The sequence below is a fragment of the Mirounga angustirostris genome, unplaced genomic scaffold (genome assembly GCF_029215605.1).
Source record: "Mirounga angustirostris isolate CCGP_5_RB_7025 unplaced genomic scaffold, mMirAng1.0.hap1 SCAF_6, whole genome shotgun sequence".
In the NCBI taxonomy this organism is placed as follows: domain Eukaryota; kingdom Metazoa; phylum Chordata; class Mammalia; order Carnivora; family Phocidae; genus Mirounga; species Mirounga angustirostris.
Window position 1 is genome coordinate 103,429,160 of NW_026991714.1, and position 27,652 is coordinate 103,456,811.

The window sequence follows — 27,652 nt, forward strand, 5'->3', positions numbered from 1 at the left end:
ATTGGATAAAGACCTACAGAGACATGATAGACCCATGGAGAATTGTCTCCCAACATTTTTTCGTTAGTTTTCTGAACATTGTTGCCAAAATTGTCTACCTAAAATACATTTTTATCATGTAACTCGGATTCCAGCCTGCTTTTCAGTATTATGGATGACTAGTCTATCATAAAATATGCTATTATGGACCCTGTGCTTTACTAATTCCCTGAGTAAGCTTTGAACATAGTATCCCTCTGTGTTTTTACGCGTATTTTTCTCTGTGTGTAATTTACTTTTCTTTTACTTGTTCTCAGCCTGGTCAAATCTTCAACCTTCAACAACCAGCTTGTCATTTTCTCTTTGACGTTTTCATTACTCTCAAACTTCTTGGTGCTCTCAGAATGTTTTGTGCATGTCTCTCTTGTAATGTTCATTGTATTTTAATTGTTTTCATGCTGCCTCTTCAGTAGACTGTGAACTCCTTAAGGTCTTATTTGAGCTTGTATTCCCTCATAGAGTACTTTAGATATAATAAGAGCTTAATACAAGTTTATTGGATTAACAAGTATATAATTCCATGGTGTGTGCCCAGTAACATTTTTATTCTGATGATGTTACAATTGAGCTACTGATAAGATTCTCCTTGAATTATTTGCATGTAAATCTTTTTCCTAAAAGAACTCTATACATTTTAATTGTCTGATGTTACTGTGTAATTTGATACTACTTTGCAAAAAATATACATGATTATTGTTCATTGCTGTTTATTTTATTGTAAGAATAGATACAGACAGGGTAAAGTGTGGGCCCACCAGAGATACAAATATGCCTGGGAAATTGTCCTGTGATTTACCTGGCCTCACAAATTAGCACTTGGTACTATGATATAGTTATTACCACTTATTTACACTTGCTGGATAGGCAGGCTCAAAGCTAATGTCTCTTAGATTCAATCAGGGGAGGCAAGAATAGCTTAAGCACCTCAGCAGTATGATGAGAATGGCAAAGGGAGCTTTTTGAAAGACATATGGCATCCTCTGAACAGGAAATAGCATCAACGCATCCTTAATACAGATTTGAAAGCCAATGAAGATTGCTCTTGTATTTGCAAAGTGCTGCAGTTTTTCTATGTATAGCTTTCTCGGTATTTTAAATGTTTATATTTTTTACCTAAATTAAAGGAGTATGTGTATTATTGCCTGCATCTGTGGTCATTACTGTCTCAAGCACTGCCATCCTTGTGACAATCTTTCAGATCTTTTTCTTATTGATTTTTGAGAGTGCTTTATATATTAAGGATACTGACCTCTTCCTGTGCACCCTCTACTCCCTGCCACATACACACACTTTTTCCTGGGTAGTGATCTTAGGTTTATATTTGGTCACACCTATCAGTATTTTCCTTTATACTAGTTGGCATTCATTTAGGAAATTCGTCTGAGTTTTAAGGTTTTAAAATAAGTTGCTGAATTGTCTGTATTTCTGTTTTTTTATATTTTTGGTTAACGGGTGAGAGGAGTTCCCCCTCCCCAATGACTATGTATTTATCTTAGCTCAATGTATTGAATAATTTGCTCTTTTCCCATTTCTATGAAATGTCATCTGTATCCTGTACTGTATTGCCATAGGTAATTGCCATTGGGTCTGTGTTTTTTTTTTTTTAAGATTTTATTTATTTATTTGAGAGAGAGAGAATGAGAGACAGAGGGCATGAGAGGGAGGAGGGTCAGAGGGAGAAGCAGACTCCCCGCTGAGCAGGGAGCCCGATGCAGGACTCAATCCCGGGACTCCAGGATCATGACCTGAGCCGAAGGCAGTTGCTTAACCAACTGAGCCACCCAGGCGCCCTGGGTCTGTGTTTTAATTCTGCTTTTCTCATTGATTTCTTTCTGTATTAGTACTAAATTGTTTTAATTGCAGTTGCCAAATAATACACTTTAATACCTGGTAGTAAATCCTTCCCTCCCAGCCCTCTTCACATGATTTTTTTTTTTTTTTTTTTGAGTAAACTCTACACCCAGTGTGGAGCTTGAACTCAGAACCCCAAGAACAAGAGTCACGTGTTTTACTGACTGAGCCAGCCAGGTGCCCCTCCACTATCATTATTACTCATTCTTTTCAGAATGTACTTTCCTATTATCCCCTCAGGTTAATTTAAGGATCATATTGATGTTTTCAAAATATCACATTGGAATTTATAGGTTCACTGGAGAGAAAATAATATTTTTATTTATTTATGTTTTATTTTTTTAAGATTTTATTTTATTTATTTGACAGAGAGAGACACAGCAAGAGAGGGAACACAAGCAGGGGGAGTGGGAGAGAGAGAAGCAGGCCTCCCGCGGAGCAGGGAGCCCAATGTGGGGCTCGATCCCAGGACCCTGGGATCATGACCTGAGCCGAAGGCAGATGCTTAACGACTGAGCCACCCAGGCACCCTGAAAATAATATTTTTATAATAAACTTTTTAGAGTAAATGTTTGTCTTCTTTTTTTTCTACATCAAGATTTTCATTTTAATTTCCCACTTTGTACGTGTGTATATTACTTTTTATTATAGAAAATTTCAAACCTCCACAGAAGTAGAATAGTATAGGGGTGCCTGGGTGGCTCAGTTGGTTAAGTGTCCGACTTGATTTCAGCTCAAGTCATGATCTCAGGGTCCTGAGATTGAGCCCCACGTGGGGCTCCGTGCTCAGTGGGGAGTCTGCTTCAGATTCTCTCTCTCTTCCTCTGCCCCCTCAAATAAATAAGTAAACCTTAAAAAAAATAGAATAGTATAATAAACCCCATGTACCCATTATCTAGCTTCAGTAAGTATCAGCATTTGGCGCAACTTTTTTCTTTTTCTCATATGAGGTAAGTCCCAGTTCTCTGGTCATTTCATCTTTAAATCCTCAGATTGCCTTTCCAAGAATGACACTTACAAGAAAAAAAAACCATACTATTACCTTAAATTAATTTCTTAATGCTATTTAATATCCAGTTCCAATTCCTATTTTCATAATTGCTTCAAAAATACATGTTTGTGGTAGGTTTATTTGAATCAGGATCTAAATAAGAATCAAACATTCCATTTATACTCTGTATCATTTAGTTAGTAATCCTGCTTCCCCCCCCCCGCTTTTTTTTTTTTTAAAGATTTTATTTATTTATTTATTTATTTGTCAGAGAAAGAGCACAAGCAGGGGAAGCAGCAGGCAGAGGGAGAAGCAGGCTCCCCACTGAGCAGGGAGCCCAACGCGGGGCTCGATCCCAGGACCCTGGGATCATGACCTGAGCCCAAGACAGACGCTTAACCTACTGAGCCACCCAGGGGTCCTGCTGCTTCCCCTTTTTAAAGTTGTTGTTGTGTTTTTTTTTTTTTTAACAGAAACAGGGTTATTTGTAAAATATCTTACTCTCTGTATTTCATTAGTTGCTTCATATTTAGTGAAAGCTAGAGGTTTGTTTAGATGCAGCTTTTGTTTCCTTAGACAAGAATCTTAAAACTGGTACTCTGTTATTTTTATTGTATCTCATTTGTAATGCATCATACCTTTTTGTTCCACTTTTAGTGATGCTAATATTGATCAGTGGGTTCAGTGTGGTTTCTTCTTGGTACTAGTCTATGTAGAAATTTTTCCTTGTTGTTTTTCCAATAGGTTATTAATAGTATATGCGAAAGTTTTTAAATACATGTTTTAGTAACTGAACATCTTACCAAACTCTCTTTATTATTTCTAATATTTTTTTAGTGGGTACTCTTCAGGGATCATTATATAATAGTGTCTTAAACTTGGGCTTTGTTTGTAAAATGTCTAGATTCAAATCCTGGGTTATTTACACTTTCTGTGCCTCAGTTTATTCATCTGTAAAAGGGAAATTAGAAGTGTACCTACTTCATGGTTTATAATGAAGAGTGAATTGTTTTCAATAATATTGCAGATCTTAAGAATGTATATTTTCCTTTACTTTTGCAGATTGTGACATGTTTTTACCTTTTCAGTGTTTTTAGTGCTTAATTTTATTTTAGGATATAATTATACTGGCCATAACACTATTAAATAATGACTGTGATAACTTGCATCCTTCAGTAATATTAATAGGTAATATTTTTAGAAGCATTATTTTATTCTCATTTTATTCCTGTTTTAAAATAAATATGCTGTTTTAGGAATATGTGATGGATAGCATATAAATAAATGTTTGCTATCTATTGATCTCTCATTTGCTATCTCTTGATTTGTTATTAAGATACAATTCATCAAATACCTATGGAGTATCTACTTATGTGTCAAGTGCTGGGGATGCATTGGTGAGCAAAACATAAAAATTTCCTGCCTTCATGGAGCTCATATTTTAGTGGAAGGGAGAAATGTAATGAATGTGATATATGAGGAAATTAGAAGAGGGATAAAAAGTAGAAGAATATGGTATTGGGAATGTTGGAACAAAAGAGGCATTTTACAATATTAAATGGGATGTGTGGGAACAGTTTCCTTGAGAAGAGGAGATTTGAGTTTAGACTTTCAAGATGAAGGAAGAGCCATCTGGCTAGCTAGGGAAATCCAGTCTGGTAGAGATGTCAGCAGTTGCTAAGGGAGAGCATGCTTGGCATGTTTCAAAATCCTGCAAGGAGCTGAGTTTGGTTGGAGCAGAATATGACAAGTGCAAGAGATGAGGTTAAAGAGACAGCAGGAGGTAAAGGAGAGTGACTTGATCCTGTAGGGCCTCATAGACTAATGTAAGGATTTTTGCTTCTTAATGAGTGATATGAAGAGCATTGCAGGATTTGAGCAAAGGAATGGCATTCACTGACTTAACATTTTAAAAGTAAAATGTCAAGGATGGAAGCAAGGAGATTAAGGAAACTATTGTAACAATCCAAGCAAGAGGTTATGGTAATTTAGATGGTTGAGAGCAGTGGAATTAATGAAAGTGGTTGAAAAAAAGTGGTTAAAATCTGGAAATAATTTAAGGATAGAACCAATAAGCTTTTCCAAAGGACTGGTTAGGGATGTGAATAACACCTAACTGATCTTACTTCCTCTACTTTTATATACAGTATAAAATCCTTTTATATACAGTAGCAAAAGCAATCCTTATTTAAATTTGATAATTTTGCTTTTTTGTTTAGGACCCTTCAGTGACATCCTATTGCATGCTAAATAAAATTTATTCTCCTTCCCTCCTATTGCATGCTAAATAAAATTTATTCTCCTTCCCATCGCCAGCAAGGTGTGCATGTTCTGAAACCTGCATATTTTTCCAAATTTGTCTTAGCCACTCTCCATCTCCTTCACTGAGCTTTAGCCACACTGCTTTTCAATTTTTTGAATATACCAACCTCTTTCTTGCCTCAGAAGATTTTGCCCTTGGTATTTCTGTTTGGAAAATTCCCCAACCCCTAAGCTCACTCTGTACCTGATTAGCTCATTTGCATATTTTATGTCTCAATTTAAATGTCCTTAGGTCTATTTAAAGTAGATACTTTTCCTAGACCCTCTCTCTCACCCATCGTCCTTCTCAGCCATTTGTTTTTTCCTTCATAGCATTTCTTACAGTTATTTTTCTGTTTAGTGTTTTTGTTTGTTTTGCATTTTGTTTTGCTCGGTGTGGAATCTCCGTGAGACAGCAACATGTCGACTTGTTTAATTTTGTGTTCCAGTGCTGGGATGGTGCCTGGCCTATAGACCCATTCAATAAATAGCTTGACTGATGCAATTAATGAACAACTGAATAAACATTATATTTACATTATATGCTAGGATAGCAGTCCTGGACATTACACCTAACTTAGGTTTTAGTTCAGTCTTGTTATTTTGATATTCTCCTTCTTTAATCAGCCATTGCATATTGTTTATTGTAAGGTGGTCATAAGTGGTTCTTTATCATTAGAAGAATATTTCCTTATTGAAATTCATTTGGTTATTGTCTATGCAAATTCTTACATCTCAGAAGACAACTCTGCTCATACAGTTTCGCTACTTGTCAGGGAGATGGGTCAAAGGAAATCTGAAACAGTAGCTTCAAAGATGTCTCCTACCCCCACCCAGTTTTTTCCTTTCCTAAAGGAAGAAAGGGAAAAAGAAATCTATGGTGTGAGTTCAGGTTTACTACCGTAAGTGTTTAAGAAAGGGCCCTGTTACCATGGCAACAAATGCATGCATTTCAAGAGGAAAATTTTCAGCATATGGTACTGATAAAATTGTAGCATTCCTATTCTCTTAGTATAGAATTGCTTTTTGTGAAGTTGAAAAATATATTCTGAAAACCCATATTAAAATTAATTTTTAAATGTTTCTATGATATTGTTTTCAAGTCATTTTTTGTAACTTAAAATTATATCAAAAGAATGTACTTTCATAATTCTGTCATGCAGAAAATCAAGCATTTGACATTAAAAATGATTTTTCAGTCTGTATTAGATCTTTGCTTAAACGGTAAATAAAGTGGTAAGCAGTTTAATGTATTGGGAGTTTTTGACAATGGAAAACGACTTGCCACTTTATAGATTCCTTTGCCTTAAATGCTTTCTAACTCCAGTGGAGGAAAGCTGTTAAGCTTTAAGTGCTCTGTCATATTTGCAGGCTTTTATAGTAGAAGAGAGCAGTGAGCAATGATGATGGAAAACGATGGCAGGTAGACTTAAAACACCATAAAGCACAGACGATTGTGTGTAATGCCTTGAATTGAATCCTTTTTGAATGAAATGATCAGCCATATGTGCCACCCTTATGGACCCTGTAAGAAGAGGAGAAGAAATGTGCCCTAATGCTAACTGTGCATGAAATTGCAGTGTTAGGAGATATTGACCAGATGTTTCAATCTCAACAAATAGCTTGTTATGTGACTGAGTGAAAATATCTTTGCTGCTTTGATCACATACACCTTGAAGGAAGGGGTAATTTAATAGAGGCTGTCATAGTTTATCATTGTCAATAAACTTTGACTTGACCTTTGCCTTATGTTTTTGATGTTGCTGCTGATAGGTGTTGATGGGCAGATGTTTACTGCCTTGAGGGATTTTGCTTTTTACAACATGTATGTTAGAAATAGTAAAGGGGAAGGATTTTTCTCAATTCTTTTCTTGTTCTTTGGTTGTTAGTTGGCATGCTTCTCTGTGGATTTTGTAGAATTTCTGGGCAGATGCATCTGAGTGACATTCTTACCCCTAAAGACCACTGTTCTTTCTCTCTAAAGGTTTCTTACCCTCCTCACCTTTCTGTACTAGTTTTAATTGGCCATGATAAAGTTCTATTTGGATTTTTTCCTTGATATATATACCATATATTCTTCAGTTCTTTTCATAGCTTGACATGATAGATCTTTTAGAAAATCACCATAATTTTTGACTTTTATAATGAAGGACAATGATAACCAGAGAAATTAAATACTTCTACAAGGTTACACAGCTACTCTTTTTCAAGCCAGTTAGTTCTGTGACTGAGGTCTGATGACATTCATTCCATGATTTTCTTTACTTCCCTTTCTTTCCTCATATCTGGAGTAATGATTGAGAGTATACCTTCTGAAATCATACAGAGTTGAGTTCTTCCACTGACCTAGGTCTCTGCTTACTCACCTGTGAATTAGAATAGTATTTACCTTGTGCATGGTGGTTAGGATTAACTGAGAGATAACGTAGTAGGTAAAGAACTAGCATAATGGCAGACATATGGTAAGTACTCACTAATTTAGCTCTTAAGTGTATTGTTTTTTCTAATTCACCTTTGGCTAATTTTAGTGTTTTTTAGCTAACCTTTGGTTTAATTTGGTTTTAGGGCAGTTTTTCCTAAGTTGCTTGGGGAAAGTGTTTGGAATATATGCAAAAAATCATAATATGATTTTAGAAATTAATTTTAAGTTATAATAAATATATGGGTGAATAAAAATGTCACTTAAACTCCACAGCAGCTCTTCCTACAATCTCCTTTAAAAGTTGCTTGGGGGTTAGGGGAGGAAAAAGTATTCCTAAACCCTCTCAGGGTCTCTGGCTACGTCTGAAAATTAAACTGACAAAGCATACAGACTTATTTAATATAAGTTTGTGGTGACACAGAGTCTTCATTAGAAAATTAAGACCCAAAGAAACAGTTTGACCTGAATATTTTTATGCTAGGTCTGATGAATAGTGGGAAATTTTGTAGAAACATGATAGGTCAGAGAGTATGAGGCAACTGTAGTAAAACTGAGGGAAATTTATTTAGCAAGGCCTTTTTTAAAGATTCTTTTAGTCCCTTTGTCTTTGGAGATGAGGGAGCTCTTTTCCTCCAAATATAGGGAAAGCACCTCTCACGTGAAGGTTTTATGACCTGTTTCGGGGAAGAAGGGGAGGGAGGTGAGAGTGACTGTCCTGCTTTGGCTGTTTTCTCAAATTCCTTCAACCAGTGTGCCATAATTTGGAGTAGTGTGTCCTGAACCCCATTCAGGATATTGCCACATATTTACAACATCATCAACAACATCATTTCATTATATAAGGGAATTTAGTAATTTCACTTAATGTTGTGGAAGTGCTGTATTGAATTCTGTTTCTGAAGACATTTTCCAGACTTTTTTTTTTTTTCAGACTTTTTTTTTCTTTAAGATCAGATTTTTTTGGGCACCTGGGTGGCTTAGTCAGAGAGAAAGAGCAGGGGGAGAGGGAGAGAGAGAATCTTCAAGCAAACTCCCTGCCAAGTCCCATGCAGGGCTGGATCCCAGCACCCTGAGTTCACTACCTGAGCCAAAACCAAGAGTTGGATGCCCAATCAACTGTGCCCCCCAGGTGCCCCTCTGTTTTTAGTATTTTGAGGAACTGTCAAACTGTTTTCCACAGTGGTTGCACCAATTTACATTCCCACCATCCGTGCATAAGGGTTCCCTTTTCTCCGCATCCTTGCCAACTCTTATTCCTTGTCTTTTTAATACTAGCCATTCTGACTGGTGTGAGGTGTGACAAAATAAAACATGGGCATTTAGTCTAGTGTTCAAGAATAGCTTACCCAAGAAAGTGAGGTCTATAATCTAAGCTAGAAAGAACAAGAGAGAAAATATGAATGGAATGATACTAGAACATTGCATTCCAGAGAGTGAATACTTTTAGATGAACTTGGAGAAGCAGTTGGTGGTTCAATCATAAAATTGTTTGTTGGAACTCTGCTTGAAAGACGTTTTTGACGACAGATGTTGGCGGGGATGCGGAGAAAGGGGAACCCTCCTACACTGTTGGTGGGAATGCAAGCTGGTGCAGCCACTCTGGAAAACTGTATGGAGGTTCCTCAAAAAGTTGAAAATAGAGCTACCATATGATCCAGCAATTGCACTACTGGGTATTTACCCCAAAGATACAAAAGTAGGGATCCGAAGGGGTACGTGCACCCCGATGTTTATAGCAGCAATGTCCACAATAGCCAAACTGTGGAAGGAGCCAAGATGTCCATCGACAGATGAATGGATAAAGAAGATGTAGTATATATATACCATGGAATATTATGCAGCCATCAAAAGGAATGAGATCTTGCCATTTGCAACGACGTGGATGGAACTGGAGGGTATTATGTTGAGTGAAATAAGTCAAACAGAGAAAGACATGTATCATATGATCTCACTGATATGAGGAATTCTTAATCTCAGGAAACAAACTGAGTGTTGTTGGAGTGGGGGGTGGGGTGGGAGGGATGGGGTGACTGGGTGATAGACACTGGGGAGGGTATGTGCTCTGGTAAGCGCTGTGAATTGTGCAAGACTGTTGAATCTCAGATCTGTACCTCTGAAACAAATAATGCAATATATGTTAAGAAAAAAAAAGAAGAAGAAGAAGGTAGCAGGAGGGGCAGAATGAAGCGGGGGAAATCGGAGGGGTAGACGAACCATGAGAGACGATGGACTCTGAAAAACAAACAGGGTTCTAGAGGGGAGGGAGGTGGGAGGATGGGTTAGCCTGGTGGTGGGTATTGAGGAGGGCACATTCTGCATGGAACACTGGGTGTTGTGCACAAACAATGAATCATGGAACACTACATCTAAAACTAATGATGTAATGTATGGGGATTAACATAAGAATAAAAAAAAAAGACGTTTTTGAAAGATAACTCAAAGTATAGTGAATTGGAAGGAAGCAGAGCTGAAGGCAGGGAGTTGAATCACTGTATTGTACACCTGAAACTAATACAACACTGTTTGCTAACTGGAATTACAATAAAAAATTTAAAAAATAATAAAATAAATATAAACACACACAAAAGAACTGAAGGCAGAGGGACCTTTTGCAAATGGTCGTGGAGGATAGAGTGGGGAGAAGAATAGGGCATGATTGCTAACAGACACAGGTTTCTTATTTTTTTAGGATTTTACTTATTTATTTGAGAGAGAGAGAATGTGTGCATGCACACAGGAGTGGGGGGAGGGGCAGAGGAAGAAGCAGATGCCCCACTGAGTGGAGAGTGGGACATGGGGCTCAATTCTGGGACTCCAGGATCATCACCTGAACCAAAGGCAGACATTTAACTGACTGAGCCACCCAGGGGCCCCTGGACACAGGCTTCTTTTTGGAGAGATGAAATGTGCTGGAATTAGATAGTGGTGATGGTTGCACAAGCTTATGAATATATAGGAAACAACTGAATTATATTCTTTAAAGTGATAACTTTTATGGTATGTGAATATATTTCCACAAAAATTTTTAAAGAAGTTTTGAGAGTAGTCTAATTGAGAGAAGATGGTGGCTTGCACTTAAGTGGTAATAATAGAGATAGAGAGAAGGGGAAACATCTAGATTTAGTGGCAAAATAGGGTCAGAGGCATTTGGATATTCAGATCAATAATCTGAAGACAGGTCTAAACAAAAAATAGTGGTGAGGAGTCTCAGTGTATAGATGGGAATTTAAACTGTGGGGCTAGATTAGATCATATCCAGAAAAAGTATATAGGGTGAAAAGGGCAGATAATTCTTGGATCCAGGCCTGCAGAACACCAAGGGATAGGGAAAAGAAAGGAAGCCTACAAAAGAGAGAGAAATGCTGCTTTATCCATTATTTACTATAATAATGCCCAACAACTGGTAAATGATCACAAATATTTATGGAATGAGTTGAATGAAATCAGAGTAAAAGTTTTTAATCATATCTCAGTGCCCTGTTATTATTTTCATCATCATCAATACTATTTAACAGGCACTGCTATAGGCACTTCGCTTATCTTATTTAATTCTCACAGTAATTCTGTAAGAAGTAAAAGCTCTGATAGAGTATATAATTTACTGTCACACAACTGGATGAATTTATATAAATCTGAGTCTAACATTTATGCTTTTTTCTTACTGGGCCAAAGTTTCCTAAAATTTCTTCTGAGAAATAGATGTTAACAGGTATTTAACAAGAAAAATAACTAAAGATTGTTGGGGATAATAGTAGGACTATCACAAATCAATTTTTATTAATAGGACACCTGCCAACAAGGGAAACAGCAGTTTTGTCAGGAAAGGAGTATAACATACTAGTTAATGAGGGAGAATAGATTCTTTAATAATATTTGTGAAAATTTTGTGTTTCACTGTGTCACTTGGTAGCATACCAATCATCTGAGGCAGTCAGCCCTTTAAGTCATGTGATATACATTGGTTTCCTAACCAACTACTTCAGTTTTGATTTCCTGATAAACCTTTGCAATCTGTTTTTGCTGTTACTTCCCAGTTGACATATAATTTCTTTTCATTGTGATTTAGTTTTCCTGAAATTCTTCATTGGGTTTTCTGATATAAAATGCTTGTCTTTGGCTTATCCTGCAACTATTTTAGTATCATTATTTTAGTGTCATTCTTCATTATTCTATTACAAATTGAATTAAAGTATGTAGCATTATCTTAGAAGTGACTGGCTCTTGAGCATCATTTTCAGTTATATTGTCCTAAATACTACATTAGGTAACAAGGAGGAAATTCATCTGGAAAGTAAAGTCAATATTACTAGAAATCTCTCTCTTTTTTTCCTTTTTATTAAAAAGATTTATTTATTTTAGAGAGAGAGAGAGCACGTGCAAGTGGGGGAAAGGGCCGAGGGAGAGGGAGAGAGATCCTCAAGCAGACTCCTTGCTGAGTGTGGAGCCCGACACAGGGCTCAATCCAGGACCCTGAGATCATGACCTGAGCCAAAACGAAGAGTTGGATGCCTAACTGACTGAGCCACCCAGGTGCCCCTAGGAGTCTTTCTATATGTTGTTAAAGACTCTTAACATGAAACTTAATGTGTCATTTATTCAGCACCTATTTAAATTCAGTTGTAAATTTTCTGCTTCCTTACCTTAATGAGTTATCATCTCTTATCTCATTCCTTTGTTCAAAAACCCTCAGGTGCACCCATCTACCTACAAAATGCTGCCTCAACTTCTTTCTTTTAAGGTTTTTAAAATTTATTTTTTAAATAATCTCTACACCCAGCATGGGACTCGAATTCACAACGGCTAATTCGAGAGTCACATGTTCTAACTGAGCGAACCAGGTGCTCCTGCTGCCTCAGCTTCTTAACGTGGCATTTAATGATCTGGCCTGGATCATCTTTTCTCAGTCTTCCCTCCCACATAGTGCTCTGTCATTATATTCCTAATAGTTCTTCATTTCTCTTTTTCATTGTTTTTGTTAACAGTATACTCTTTTATTTTCCAGTCTGTGTGCTAAGGCCCCTTGGATTCTATGACAAACCCACATTGGGTCCACAAGATATTTTAAATTTTTCTAACAAGACAGTGATACCTATCAGAAAGAGCATGAACCACTAGTTCCAGATATTTCTATTTTAATGTTAGATTGCTACATTCCTTTGGTAGTATCAGGTACTCTACAAAGCTGGATTTTGGGTGGTAAAAAAGAAAAAAAAATTAAGTATTGCACAAGAATCAGTGTGAAACAGGAAATGGGATTGGTGGCAATCTGATTTCAAGGTTTGAGAATTTTATGGTGCATGACACGCTAAATTGTTAGGAAATAAATAACTTATTAAGTTGTTTGGAACTAACTACTTAATACATAGAATTTCTTTTGCCTTAGGGACACCGTGATAAAATTCCTAAGATAGGAAAGGAGACAGCTTATAGCCATTTTTGAATATTATGCCCATTGTTCATAGACGAATTGATCATGTCACCTGTCTCTGGAAGCCTTTTCTGAACCCCTCTGCTGCAATTAATCTCCCTCCTGGGTCTTTTCTGTTGGCATTCTGCCTTTACTGTTGCTTTTAAAATTGAAATCAACTAATTCACATATTTATTTAAAGTTACGAATTATGGCTGTGGCTTTCTTGATCTCCATTTAAGTGTACTTATAGCACAGTGTGAGCCCTTTCATTCTGTATAAAAGAGATTCAACTATAATAAGTATCATTTACTGAACTAAATTGCATGGCTTGTTAGTCTGTTTCTAATTCTTGAAACATCCTTATAAGATCATAGATTATATTATCTGCATTTTATATTTGAAGAAATTGGGGTTTAGCAATGTTGGCTTACTTCACACTGACATACCTCCCAACCTTTGACTCTTCTAGTTCCCTTTCCTTTACTGTTGATTTATAGAATCAGCTTTTTGGTATCTTCAGAAATCCTATTGAGGTACCGACTGGGGTTGCAACAAATCTGTAAATCAGTTTGGGGAGAATTGCTGTCCTAAGGGTATTGAGGTCTAATCCATGCATTTAGTATAGCTCTCCATTTGTATAGTTTTTTTCCCCTCAGCAAACTTTATGGTGTTTTATGTATAGGTCTTGCACTCATTTTCTCTAATTTTATCCCGTATGTTTCATTTTTAATGTGATTATAAATGACAGTATTTTCTTAACTTTAATTTTCAACTGTTCCTTGATAGTATGTAGAATTACATTAGATTTTTGTATATTGCTACTGAATCCTGAGACCTTGATAAACTCAATTTTTAATCCTGAAGCATTTATGTAGATTCCTTGTGATCTCATATATTCCTTATATATGCACAGATTGGTTGGAGTTCAGCCAGAGCCTCAAGAGTTATGATTTTAGCACACGACTCTCTGAAACTTTTTTTTTTTTTACAAGTTTTAGTCTTTTGACTCTCCTTGAACACTTATCTCTTTTCACTAGAATGCTTGGCTCTGTTTGGCTTCTTTCCCCCCACACCACAGTCTGGAAATTGCCTACTGGCAGAGAGCCTACATGATGTAAGGGCCTACCTTGTTTCTTTTCTGTCAGAGATCACAGTCCTGCTCTGCCTTTGTCCAGTGTCTGAAAATTCTGTGCTTGTTTCCTTCTGGTTTTGTTTCTAGTTATTCACAACATACATGTAATTTTGGACTATTTTAGGAGAGTTAAAGATAGGTGTTTAAGGATGTACTATACATACATAAACAAGACAAGCTGAGCAATTTGTTTTAGCTAAAAGGAGCAGCATCATAAGAGGTTATGAAAAGGGTTGAATCTCTTTTCTGGAGAATCTGAAGATGTTGTGGTGTGACTGTATTAGGGACACCGTCACTTTCATCTTATCCTCTACTAGACATGCATTAAATGTTTATTGACTGGATGTCGGAACGGTAGGAAACTGATTGGTGAAGTATTGGTAACACATTGTGTTTGAGATAAAATTAGAGAATTACTAAAATTTTAATAAAACTCTTATCAAATTAATTATAAACTTTTTTTTTTAAAGATTTTTATTTATTTATTTGTCAGAGAGAGAGAGCGAGCACAAACAGGGGGAGCAGCAGAGGGAGATGGAGAAGCAGACTCCCCGCTGAGCAGGGAGCCCGATGTGGAACTCGATCCCAGGACCCTGAGATCATGACCTGAGCCAAAGGCAGATGCTTAACGACTGAGCCACCCAGGCGTCCCAATTATAAACTTTCAAAAAATTACTTTTAATTTATTTCAGCTTTCTGATTATAACATCTTTAATGACTCAGCCAGGTTATTAAGTGCTTTGAAGCAGTGAACCTGGCTTCTCTTAGTTCTGTGTGTTTACTTTGGCCTAGTAAGCTCTCACAATGAATTGACAAACCTAAATCAAAATCACTGGTCAAGAGTAAAGTTCTCGTATTTTTGTCAGTGTCCCGATATACTAATATCAAAAATAGGATGTTAGCCAGTTTCCTGTGATGAAATATTCCATGATGGAATTCCAACAAAACCTGCTGAATATTTCTGTTATTTTTCTTTTTTTTGTCTTGCAGGTTTAAGTAATATTGATTGGTAATGGAAGAGTTACAAGTCAGATTTAAGGCTGGGTGTCACTCCTTTTTTACACTGTAGTTTGAACATGTAAACTTTGATTTAATTAGGCTTAATTACATCATAATGGCTTCACTTTCACTGAATGAAGTTTCCTATTATTTAATGGCATATTAAGTTATTTAAATAATCATACTAAAATTTGTTACTGATTTTGTTTTTGTATTTTACCACTAAAACAGACATGGTTGATCATTTAACCATGCTTCCTATGTGAATAAAAAAATATATATCCATCCATCCGTTGATGGACACTTAGGTTGCTTCCATGTCTTAGCTACTATAAATAATGCTGTTTTGAACATGAAGTTACAAATACCTTCTTTTTTTTAGATTTTATTTTATTTTTTTGAAAGAGCACAAGGGGGAGAGGCAGAGGGAGAGAGAGAAGCAGGTTCCTCACTGAGCAGGGAGCCCGATGTGGGATTTGATCCCAGGACTCTGGAAAATAACCTGAGCCCAAGGCAGATGCTTAACTGACTGAGCCACCCAGGCGCCCCTACAAATATCTTTTTGAATTATTGTTTTCATTCTTTTGGATATAGTCCCAGAATAGAATTGCTGGATCATATGGTAGTTCTATTTTTAAATTTTTTTTTTTTTTAATAATGTGTACACCCAACATGGGGCTCGAACTCATGACTCCAGGAGATGAAGATTTGCATGCTCTACAAACTGAGCCAGCCAGGCACCCCCTATTTTTAATTTTTTGAGGAACTCCAAACTGTTCTTCATAGTAGCTGTACCAGTTTACATTCCACCATTAGTTCATAATGGTTCTCTACATCCACACCATTATTGTTTTCTCTTGTCTTTTTGATAATGGCCCTTTTTCTTCCTTTCTTTCTCTTTCTTTCTTTCTTTCTTTCTTTCTTTCTTTCTTTCTTTCTTTCTTTCTTTCTTTCTTTCTTTTTTCTTTCTTTTTTTAGAGCAGGGGAGGGTGGAGGGGCAGAGGGAGAGGGGATCCTCAGCCCCAATGTGGGGCTCCATCTCACGACCCTGAGATCATGACCTGAGCCAAAATCAAGAGTTGGGTGCTTAATGACTGAGCCACTCAGGTGCCCCAATAATAGCCATTCTAACAGGCATGAGGTGATATCTCACTGTGGTTTTAATTTGCATTTCTCTAATGATTAGCAGTGTTGAGCATCATTTCATGTGCCTGTTGCCCAATCATATATTTTCTTTGGAAAAATGTCTATTCAGGTCCTTTACCCATTTTAAATTTGATTATTTGTTTTTCTGCTATTGAGTTTTATGGGTTCTTTATATATTTTGGATATTAAGCCCTTATCAGATATATGGTTTACAAATATTTTTTCCCATTCCATAGGTTGTCTTTTCACTTTGTTGATGGTTTCTTTTGCAATGCAGAAGATTTTTAGTTTGATGTCGTCCCACTTTTTTTTTTATATTGTTATTTGTGCTTTAGTTGTGATTTCCAAAAAATCATTTCTAAGACCCGTGTCAAGGAGTTTTTTTTCCTGTGTTTTCTTCAGAGTTTCATGACTGCAGGTCATACATTTAAGTCTTTAATCCAGTTCATGTTAATTTTTTGAGTGATGTAAGTTAGAGGGTCAAGTTTCACTCTTTTACATGTGAATAGCAAATTTTCTCAGCACATTTATTGGAGAGACTCTATTTTCTCCCTTGGGTATTTTTGGCTTCCTTGTCAAATATTAGTTGGCGTATATGTTTGGGTTTATTCCTGGGCTCTTGATTCTGTTCCATTGGTTTGTTTTTCTGTTTTTATGCCAGTACCATGCTGTTTTAATTACTATAACTTTATAGTATAGCCCCAAATCAGAAAATGCGACATCTCCTGCTTTGACCTTCTTTCTCACTTTATTTTTGGATATTTGGGGTCTTTTCTTGTTCCATCTAAATTTTAGGATTGTTTATTTCTATAAAAAAGGCCACTGGTATCTTGATAGGGATTACATTGAATCCATAGATGGCTTTTGGTCGTATTGACATTTTAACAATATTAATTTTCCCAGTCCATGAGCATGGGATACCTTTCTGTTTACTTGTGTCTTGTTGATTTCTTTCATCAATATCTTGTAGTTTTAAGAATAGAGATCTTTAACCTCCTTTATTCACTTTATTCCTAAGTATTTTATTGTTTATTTGCTACTATTGTAAATGGAACTAATTTTTAAATTCTTTTTCAGAGAATTTGTTGTCAATGTATAGAAATGCCACTGATTTTTGTATGTTTATTTTGTATCTTACAACTTTACTGAATTGATTGATTAGTTCTAGATTTTTTTTGGTTGATTTCCTATATATAAAATCACACCATCTGCAAATAGAGATGATTTTACTTCTTCCTTTCCAACAGTGATGCCTTTTCTTTTTCTTGCCTGATTGCTCTAGCTAGGATTTTCAGTACTGTGTTAAGTAGGAGTGATGAGAGTGGGCATTCTTGTCTTGTTCCTGATGATAGAGAGGAAGCTTTTAATCTTTCAGTGTTGAGTATGTTGTTAACTTTGGGTTTATTATATATGGCCTTTATATTGTTGAGATATGTTTTTTATTCTTAGTTAAGTGTTTTTATCACAAACAGATACTGAATTTTGTCAAATGCTTTTTCTGTGTCTATTAAGATGATCATATGATTTTTTCCCTTTCATTTCATCATTTGTGTATATTGGACCATCATTGCATCCTTGGGATAAATCCAGTTTGATCATGGTGAATGATCCTTTTAATGTAGTGCTGAATTCGGTTTGTTAGTATTTGGTTGAGAATTTTTGCATCTGTATTCATCAGGATATTGGCCTGCCATTATTCCCCCCCACCACTAGTGTCCTTATTTGGCTTTTGTATCAGGATAATGCTAAGTTATAAAACAAATTTTAAAGTGTTCCCTCCTCTTCAGTTTTTTTGGAAGAGTTTGAGAGTCATTATATAATGATAAAGGGGCCAATCCATCCATAAGGTTTAACAATTGTAAATATATTGATGTTAATTTCTATTTAAATACTTGGTAAAATTCACCATTGAAGTAATCTAGCCCTGGGCTTTTCTTCAATTAGAGAGTTTTTGTTACTGATTCAATCTCCTTAATAGTAATTGGTTTATTCAGATTTTGTATTTCATCCTTATTCAGTCTTTGTAAATTGTATGTTTCTAAGAATTTTTTGATTCCTATAGGTTGTCCAGTTTGTTGGCATATAATGATTCATAGTAGCCTCTTCTGATCCTTTCTATTTCTGTGGTATCAGTTGTAATACTTCCTTTTTTTGTTTATAATTTTGATGATTTGTATTCTCTCTTTTTTTTTCTCCCCCTTTGGTTAGTCTGCTAAGCACTGTGAATTTTGCTTATCTTTTCAGCCTTTAGTTTGGTTAATCTTTTCTATTGTTTTCTATTCTTTTCTAATCTTTTTCTATTGTTTTCTGTTCTCTATTTCATTTATGTCTGCTTTAATCTGTATTATTTTCTTCCGTCATCTACCTTTGGGCTGTTTGTTCTTCTTTTTCTAGTTTCATAAGGCATAATGTTTGATTGTTAATTTAGGATCTTTCATGCTTGTTAATGTAAGCAGTTATTAGTATAAACTTCCCTGTTAGAATTGCTTTTGCTGCATCCCCCAAATTCTGGTATGTTGTTTTCATTTTCATTTGTCTCAAGAAATTTTTTTTGTTCCCCTTTAATTTCTTCTTTGATCCATTGGATTTTTCAGGAGAGTGTTGTTTAATTTTCGTGTGTTTGTGCATTTTCCAGATTTCCTCTTGTTACTGATTTCTGGTTTCATGCCACTGTAGTCAAAGAAGATACTTGCTGAATTTGCTAAGATTTGTTTTGTGGTCTAACATATAACTAGCCTAGAAAATACTCTGTATGCACTTGAGAAGAATGTGTATTCTGCTGCTGTTGGATAGAATGTTCTCTATATGTCTGTTAGGTCCATTTGGTCTCTAGTTTTGTTGAAACATGCTGTTACCTTATTCTCATTCTCCCATTCTCTGATTCTCTATCTGGATGGTCTAGATGATTCATTGTTAAGAGTGGGGTATTAAAGGGGCACCTGGGTGGCTCAGTCATTAAGCGTCTCCCTTCGGCTCAGGTCATGATTTCAGGGTCCTGGGATTGAGCCCCACATCGGGCTCCCTGCTCGGTTGGAAGCCTGCTTCACCCTCTCCCACTCCCCCTGCTTGTGTTCCCTCTCTCGCTGTGTCTCTCTCTGTCAAATAAATAAATAAAATCTTAAAAAAAAAAAAAAAAAGAGTGGGGTATTAAAGTCCCTAACTATTATTGTATTGCTTTTCATTACTCCTTTTAGCTGTGTTTCTTTCTTATATATTTAGGTGCTCCAGTGTTGGGTGCCTAAATATTTACAATTGTTAAACCTTATGGATGGATTGGCCCCTTTATCATTATATAATGACTTTCTTTGTCTTTGTACCACTTTTAGTTTAAAGTCTACTTTGTCTGATATTAACAAACCTCTGCTTTGTTTTGGTTACCATTTCCTTGAAATACCTTTTTCCATCCCTTCACTCTCAGTCTATATGTGTCTTTAAGGCTGAAAGTGAGTCTCTTGTAGGCAACATCTTATTGGATCTTGGTTTTTAAATTCAGACATTCTGTGTCTTTGGATTGGAGAATTTAATCTGTTTATGTTTAAAATACTGTATTACCCCACCATCCCTTCCCCCCAGTCTATAGTTTCAGTTACCTACAGTCAACCATAGTCTGGATGCAGATGATCCTTTTCCTGTCCTATCATCAGAACATCAGTAGTAGCATAATGCTCTGTGTCACAGTGCCTATGTTATTCGCCTTAATCTCATCATCTAGGCATTTTATCATCACTCATCATCCCAGAAAGGATGAGTAAAGTGCAATAAGATACTTTGAGAGAAAGCATATTCACATAATTATTGTTACAGTATATTGTTAATATTTTTCTATTTTATTATTGGTTATTGTTAATCTCTTACTGTGCGTAATTTATAAATTAAACTTTATAACGGATATGTGTGTACAGGAAAAAATCATAATATATACAGGGATCAGTACTATCAGCAGTTTCAGGCATCTACTAGGGATCTGGGAATATATCTTCTGCAGATAGGGGAGACTACTGTAATTCTCAATAGATAAGGACTTACTGTTGCCATTTTATTAATTGTTTCTTAATTGTGTTGTAGATATTTTGTTCCTTATTTCTTACCCTGTGGTCATTTTTCATGTTTTGATCTCTTTTAGTAACAATATGCTTTGACTTTTTTATCATGTTATTTTGTGTAATTGCTACAAGTTTTCCCCTGTGGTTACCATGAAGCTTACATAAAATATGTTAAAATTATAACACCTATTTTAAGCTGATAACTTAACTTCATTAGAATTCCTAAATTTTACACTTTTACTTCTCTTCCCCCTCTCACTTTAGGTTATTGCTATTACAATTTGCATGTTTTTATATTGTGTAACTAATTACAGATTATTGTGTTTTTGGTTATTTTTACCACATTCATGTTTTTGAACTTAAAACTGAAGTCCTAAGTGAATTACGTACCACAATTACCGTATTACAGAATCTAATTTTGATGGCATATTTACCATTACCAGTTAGTTTTATGTTACCTTCTTATATTATTATGATGATGTTAATTAGCATCCTTTCCACTCAAAGAACTCCATTTGGTATTTCTTATAAGCAGGGCTTAGTGGTAATGAACTCCCTCAGCTTTTGTTTGTTTGGGAAAGTCTTTATCCCTCCTCCATTTCTGAAGGACAGCTTTGCTGGATATAGAATTCTTGATTAACATTTTTTTCTTTTAATACTTTGAATGTTTCATCTCATTTTCTCCTGGCCTGTAAAGTTTCTGTTGAGAAATGTACCCATAATCATATGGGGGTTTTCTTGTATATAACTTCTCTATTTTCTTTTGCTGCTTTTAAAATTCTTTCTTTGTCTTTAACTTTTGACAATTTAATTATAATATGTCTCAGTGTAGCCCTATTCATATTCAACCTATTTGGCCTCACGGATCTGGATATCCCTTTCTATTTCTATGTTCAGGAAGTTTTCAGCCCTTATTGCTTAAATATACTTTCTGTCCTTTTTTTCTTCTTCTGGAATTCTCATAATGCAAATATTATTTCTTTCTTTTCTTTTCTTTTTTTTTTTTTTAGAGAGGGAGGTTGTGGGGAAGGGAGAGAGGGAGAGAAAAAGAATCTTAAGCTGACATGGGGCTTGATCTCACAACCCTGAGGTCATGATCTGAGCTGAAATCAGGAGTCGGACACTTAACCGACAGCCCCACCCAGGCGCCCAGTTCTGTAAGTTTTTTTTTTACTCTTTTTCATTCTTTCTTTCTTTTTGCTCTTCTGAGCCAATAATTTCAAATGTTCTATCCTCCAATATTTTTTGGTTTTTGTTCCTTATATTAGTATATTGAAAAGTAATAGTATATTGAAAGTTATTTGCATTTTTTTCTATAGGGTTATGTTACAGTTTTATGTTTTCTTTGATTTCTTTGTTTCTATGTATTCAACTTTATCACCTTTTTTCCAAATGAATTTAAAATTCAAATTGAATTGCACTTTCAAAAATATACAATTTTAGCATTTCAAAAGGCTACTTTATGTGTAGTGGCACATTCAGAGGAATCTTTCTTCTGTTTCAGTTTCTTTATTCCTTTCCCACCCACCCTGATAGAAAACCATTTTTCTTTAGTTCATGGTTTACTCTTTCTGTGTTTCTTTTTACAAAATAAGGAAACTTAAAATTATATATAAATTCTAAAAGAGTATGTGTATGTACTAAAAGGATATATATGATTTTAATTCTCACTGTCTCTTAAAGTATACATGCACACATACACTCTTTTGAACTCTGGTCTTTTTTTTAAATCTTCAGAAAAGATCCTGGCAATTACTCTATATAAATGGATTACTCTGCATAGCTTATCCTTGTTTGATTGTTTTTTTTAAGTTGCTGTGTGATGTTCCATTGAGGGGATTTATCAGTTTATTCAACCAGTCTTCTATGGATGGGCTTTTAGGCTGTTTCTGACATTTTGGCATTACATATGATGTCTTTTTTTTTTTTTTAAAGATTTTATTTATTTATTTGAGAGAGAGAGAATGAGAGACAGAGAGCATGAGAGGGAGGAGGGTCAGAGGGAGAAGCAGACTCCCCGCTGAGCAGGGAGCCCGATGCGGGACTCGATCCTGGGACTCCAGGATCATGACCTGAGTCAAAGGCAGTCGCTTAACCAACTGAGCCACCCAGGCGCCCTACATATGATGTCTTAACAAGTACTTATGCATATGTTGTTTTGTATTTGTGGACATGTGTCTTCAGAACAAATCTCTAGACAGTTATTGTATATTTATCTTAGTTTTCTTTGTTACTTTTTGTCTCTTCATCCCTTTAACTCTCAAATATATATGCATTTCTTTTATACTTCAAATATTTGAGAATGTGGTAAGATTTTAATGTCTTTGACTTAGTATATGGGGTATTTTGCTGGTTTTAGAAACAAACAAACAAAATAGATGACAGTTTTAGAATAGCACTACATCAAAAACTAATGATGTATTGTATGGTGACTAACATAACATAATAAAATTAAATCAAATTAAAAAATAAAACATTTTTAAAAAAAGAATAGCTAATGTAAGTATTAGAAACTCAGGAATTTGAGATAATTATGAAAGATAATAGTTCATGGTATATTTTAAAATGCACGCTTTATTTTTTTAAATTTTTTATTATGTTAATCACCGTACATTACATCATTAGTTTTTGATGTAGTATTCCATGATTCATTGTTTGTGCATAACACCCAGTGCTCCATGCAGAACATGCCCTCTTTAATACCCATCACCAGGCTAACCCATCCTCCCATCCCCCTCCCCTCTAGAACCCTCAGTTTGTTTTTCAGAGTCCATCGTCTCTCATGGTTCGTCTCCCCCTTTGATTTACCCCCCTTCCTTCTTCCCCTCCTGCTATCTTCTTTTTGTTTTTTCTTAACATATATTACATTATTTGTTTCAGAGGTGCAGATCTGTGATTCAACAATCTTGCACAATTCACAGCGCTCACCATAGCACATACCCTCCCCAATGTCTATCACCCAGCCACCCCATCCCTCCCACCCCCGCCCCACTCCAGCAACCCTGTTTGTTTCCTGAGATTAAGAATTCCTCATATCAGTGAGGTCATATGATACATGTCTTTCTCTGATTGACTTACAAAGTGCACATTTTAAAAGCAATCGCCTGTCAATTTATAGCAAGGAAATTAAAGTTTGTGACTACTGAAATACTGAGTTATTAGAATTATAATTTTTAACACTATTTTTGAATTTTTAGAACAATTTATTCGACTTAATCATATTTTAGCTTAATTTACATATGAATTACAAGTATGAAAATAATAGTGACCACCACAGCTAGTATATATAATTTACTATGTGCTGGATACTATGTTCAACAGTGCATATACATTAATTTAAGTTATTTAGTTTAATTCTCAACAACCTCATGAGGTGTACTTATATATTTTTCCATTTATAGGTGAGGAAAATGAGGTATAGAAATGTTAAGTGACATGCTCTTACTCATATAGGTAATAATTAGCAGAGGCAAGATTTGAACCCAGATAGTCTTCAGTATAGATTCTGGGCTTTTAATGACAATGCTACTCTACTTCTGTTGGGACTCACTATTATTTTTCTATATCAAGCTAGCATTGACCTAGAGTCTAGGTGAGTAGATTCTGAGTTCTTAACCCCACTATGCTCTATTTCTCTCTCTGAAAGTAGTATAATAAGATTTTATGTGGTGGTTATATCAAATTTGTTACCATAAGCGTTAGGATTGGAATTCCATTCATAACAGCCACAGCATCTAACAGAGTATCCCTTTTATGCCACCATTCTATGTGTACCATATTTCTAAGCCATTAAAATTATTTGTGTTCCTGTTTTTCAGTGGATGATTCAGCAGCCATACAAAGCAGCAACATTTTTTGGATGCATTGGGACAGATACATTTGGAGAGATCTTAAAGAAAAAAGCTGCTGAAGCCCATGTGGATGCTCATTACTATGAGCAAAATGAGCAAACAACAGGAACTTGTGCTGTGTGCATCACTGGTAGCAACAGGTCAGTGTAATTCCAAGGAAGGTTTGTACTAACACATTTAAACAGTCATAAAATCTGAATTCCAATCTGAATTTGGAATTTAGATCTCATGTTTTTAATTGCTTTCAATGTTTCAATAACTCTTCTTATATAATTTTTCTTTTTAAAAAAAAAATACCCTTGCTGTACCTGCTTTTGTATTCATGAGGCATGTGGAATGAAAGTTTTGAGATTATCTATCCCACTCTCTAATTTTTGTAATTAGGATCAGTAAAGGAAAATAAGGAAAACATTTTATTCAGGGTCTTATAGTTTCTTGCTGAAACTGGAATGAAAAGAATGCTCTTTTTACCGTATACTGAGATTGGAATATTCAGATACATAGACAGATAAACTCATGTATTTTGTAACATATATAAGATACTACGTTATATCCAGTGTCATATGAATTAGGTCATGTAAAGCATTTCTGGCAAACAGTCATCTATCCATATCAAACAGCTTCAGTCATGGGTAATGCACCACTCAAAAAACAATTCATTACATTTCTATAGTTTTACTTTTTAGAAAATTCTTCTTTCTATGAACTTGAAATCTATGTCTCAGGACTTTCCATACATTGGTTGTATTCGTGCCTTTTGCAGCCACATGGAGGTTTTTCTTCAGGACATAGTATGTTGCTCATCAGCACATCCTTTTTTCTCCTTTGCAAGGGAAAAACAAAATAATTTTTCTAGCTATTATATTATTATTTTTTTAAAGATTTTATTTATTTATTTAACAGAGAGAGAATGGGAACACAAGCAGGGGGAGTGGGAGTGGGAGAGGGAGAAGCAGGCTTCCCGCTGAGCAGGGAGCCCGATGCGATGCGGGGCTCGATCTCAGGACCCTGAGATCAGGACCTGAGCTGAAGGCAGACATTTAACGACTGAGCCACCCAGGTGCCCCCTAGCTATTATATTATTAAAATCAGCAATGGTATCTCTTTCTAAATACCAATTCACTAGAAATTTTACTTTCCTTATACCTAGAAATATTTAGTGTATCCTCCTCCATTCCCTGTCTCCGTCCTTGCCCCTCTTCCTCTCCTTTCTTATTTGCCTCTTGTCTTCCTTTATTTCCTCCCTTCTCTCTCTTCCCTTGCTCCCTTCCTCTTTCTTACTTGGCTCACTCCTTGACCTTTAGCAGATGTATGTTAAGGACCTGACACTCTTCTGGCCAATAGTCATTAAATAACTAAAGATCAAGTTATCATATCATGGTATTGCTCAATTCATTCCTCATGCATTCATTAAAAAATGTGCTCCTCACGGGTGACAAGTACTATTCTAGTTCCTGAGAATATAGATGTGAACAAGGCGGGCAGGGTCCTGGCCCTCAGGCAGTGTCCACTCTGGAATTTTAAAAAATCTCCAAAAACAAGCTCCCCTTCGGGATCTCTAATAAGAACAACATAGGCAAAGCATATTCCTTTGGAACATGTAACACCCCACCAAGGCAGTATAGGTCATATCGTGTCATGTGGCAGTGGGCCCTGAGAGGCGCACGAGCCCACGAGGCCCCTGGGAGACAGGAGCGGAGGTGAGGCTGGGCTTTCCTGCCCCACCACCTGCGGCAGGGATCCTGCTGGGGCCAAGGATGCAAAGCAAATAAATCTTCCGTTTCCTCTTTGCAAAAAGGGGAGAATTCCTCCCTCTTAGGGTCATGAAGATTAAATAAGTTCTAGAGAGTGCTGAAGCCATTTTTAAACCTTTCCTGTAATTTTATTTTTTGTGTATAAGAGAACTTTATCATTAAGGTCTTAATAAATAAAACCATTTATTGTTCAAACATTGAAATATACTTATTTAGACCTTTTGCCTTTTCAGTTTTCCTAAAACCAACTTTAATATGCAGGTGTGCTTTTCTCATTAGTGAAAAATAGGTCAAGTTTTGCATCTGCTACCTCTCAGGCTAGTGTGAAATTGCTAAATTGTTTTTTTGTGCTAAATTGCTATTTTAAAGAGCAGTTATGATAATATTAGGTCTCCCAGGTATCAGAAGCTTAATTAATATACTAATATTATGGATATGGTGATCATTGATGTTCAGGTAATACTGGAAGTCAGAAACTGGGGGGAAACTCCCACTATCAAATTCATTATCAATTAAATTATAGGACCTAATAGATTTGGATAATTTGTTTAGATAGGGCTGGTAACTCTTACTACCACTATCTAAAACCCAGGAATAAAAGAATTGGGATAATGCAGTATTCTTCTTCATTCAGGTTCTCACTCTCCAAACTCTGAACCACATTCATTTGGATAGTGAGAATACTTACCTTTTGGAGAAACAATGTAGTTTCCTATCAAAGAGTAGTTTTATTATCAAAATAGAATTTAGTAACTGGTAGCAGAAGTGTTTGTTTTTTATTTTTATATATAACCATTTCAGTCAGAATTTTGCTAAAGTCATGATTACTGACTTTTTATAAATTAGGACTAGTTCCTAACTCGGTAATATAGTAATACTTGCATATAAATATACTGATTCACATTGTTCTTATTTTTAATAATTAAATTGAGCATAAATTGAATTGATATCCTTCAGTAGTCAATTGGTATATAGACGAGTAGGAATATGTTTTGGGAGAGAATCAATTTTTTCCTTAACAGAGGAACCAGCCATATTATAAAAATCTCAAGTGATGAAATGATGTATGCATTTTTTAACCAAAACTGTTCCCTTTTGATTAGAAGGAGTGAAAAATGGCAAGTTATTTTCTAATTTCTGGGTCAGAATGAGAAAAAATATTTTTATCAATTTGTATTTAACATAAATAATTATTTTATTAACTTTAATTGTTGGGCAGTAACAAAAATTCCTATCTGCCATGTGTAGCAAGATTTTAAATGCAGTATCCTGCTTAGATTTTTCAGCTGCAAAACTGGACCTGTAGAGGGAGTTTTCAACTATAGAAACTAATTTTACTCCAGTCTTTAAAATGTACTGGTTTGCAAATTAATACCTCATAGTAAATAGGGCCTACATTTATAGGTGTGTTTTGTGAAATTAATCCCATAGTTGACTTTCAAAGCATTAGATTAAATAATCAATGTATATAGTATGCTGATACTTAAAAACTGAAGTGTTTAGTTGTATATATGTATGTATGTATATATATCTTTTTTGCATAATTTTTTTTGCATAAAACATAGTAGTTTAATTTCCTAATAGTATTTTGAACTATTAAAATGTAGAATATAGATAATCTTATCATTTTAGTACCAAAGGAAACATAAATTCCAGTTTCTCAAAATACCAGGTGGTATTTAGAGCAAGGGTTAATATCTCTATCTCAAAGAC

General features: G+C 35.5%; 1 protein-coding gene across 6 annotated transcripts in view; it reads left to right on the forward strand.

Moving 5' to 3' along the window:
• ADK (adenosine kinase) overlaps positions 1-27,652 on the forward strand; it is a 508,350-nt gene that overhangs the window by 218,618 nt on the left and 262,080 nt on the right. For all 6 annotated transcript variants that reach the window (XM_045878144.3, XM_054508227.2, XM_045878147.3 and 3 more), the window contains one exon: positions 24,153-24,325. In XM_045878144.3, the coding sequence (XP_045734100.1) occupies positions 24,153-24,325 (173 nt within the window). The remainder of the gene's footprint in view (positions 1-24,152; positions 24,326-27,652) is intronic.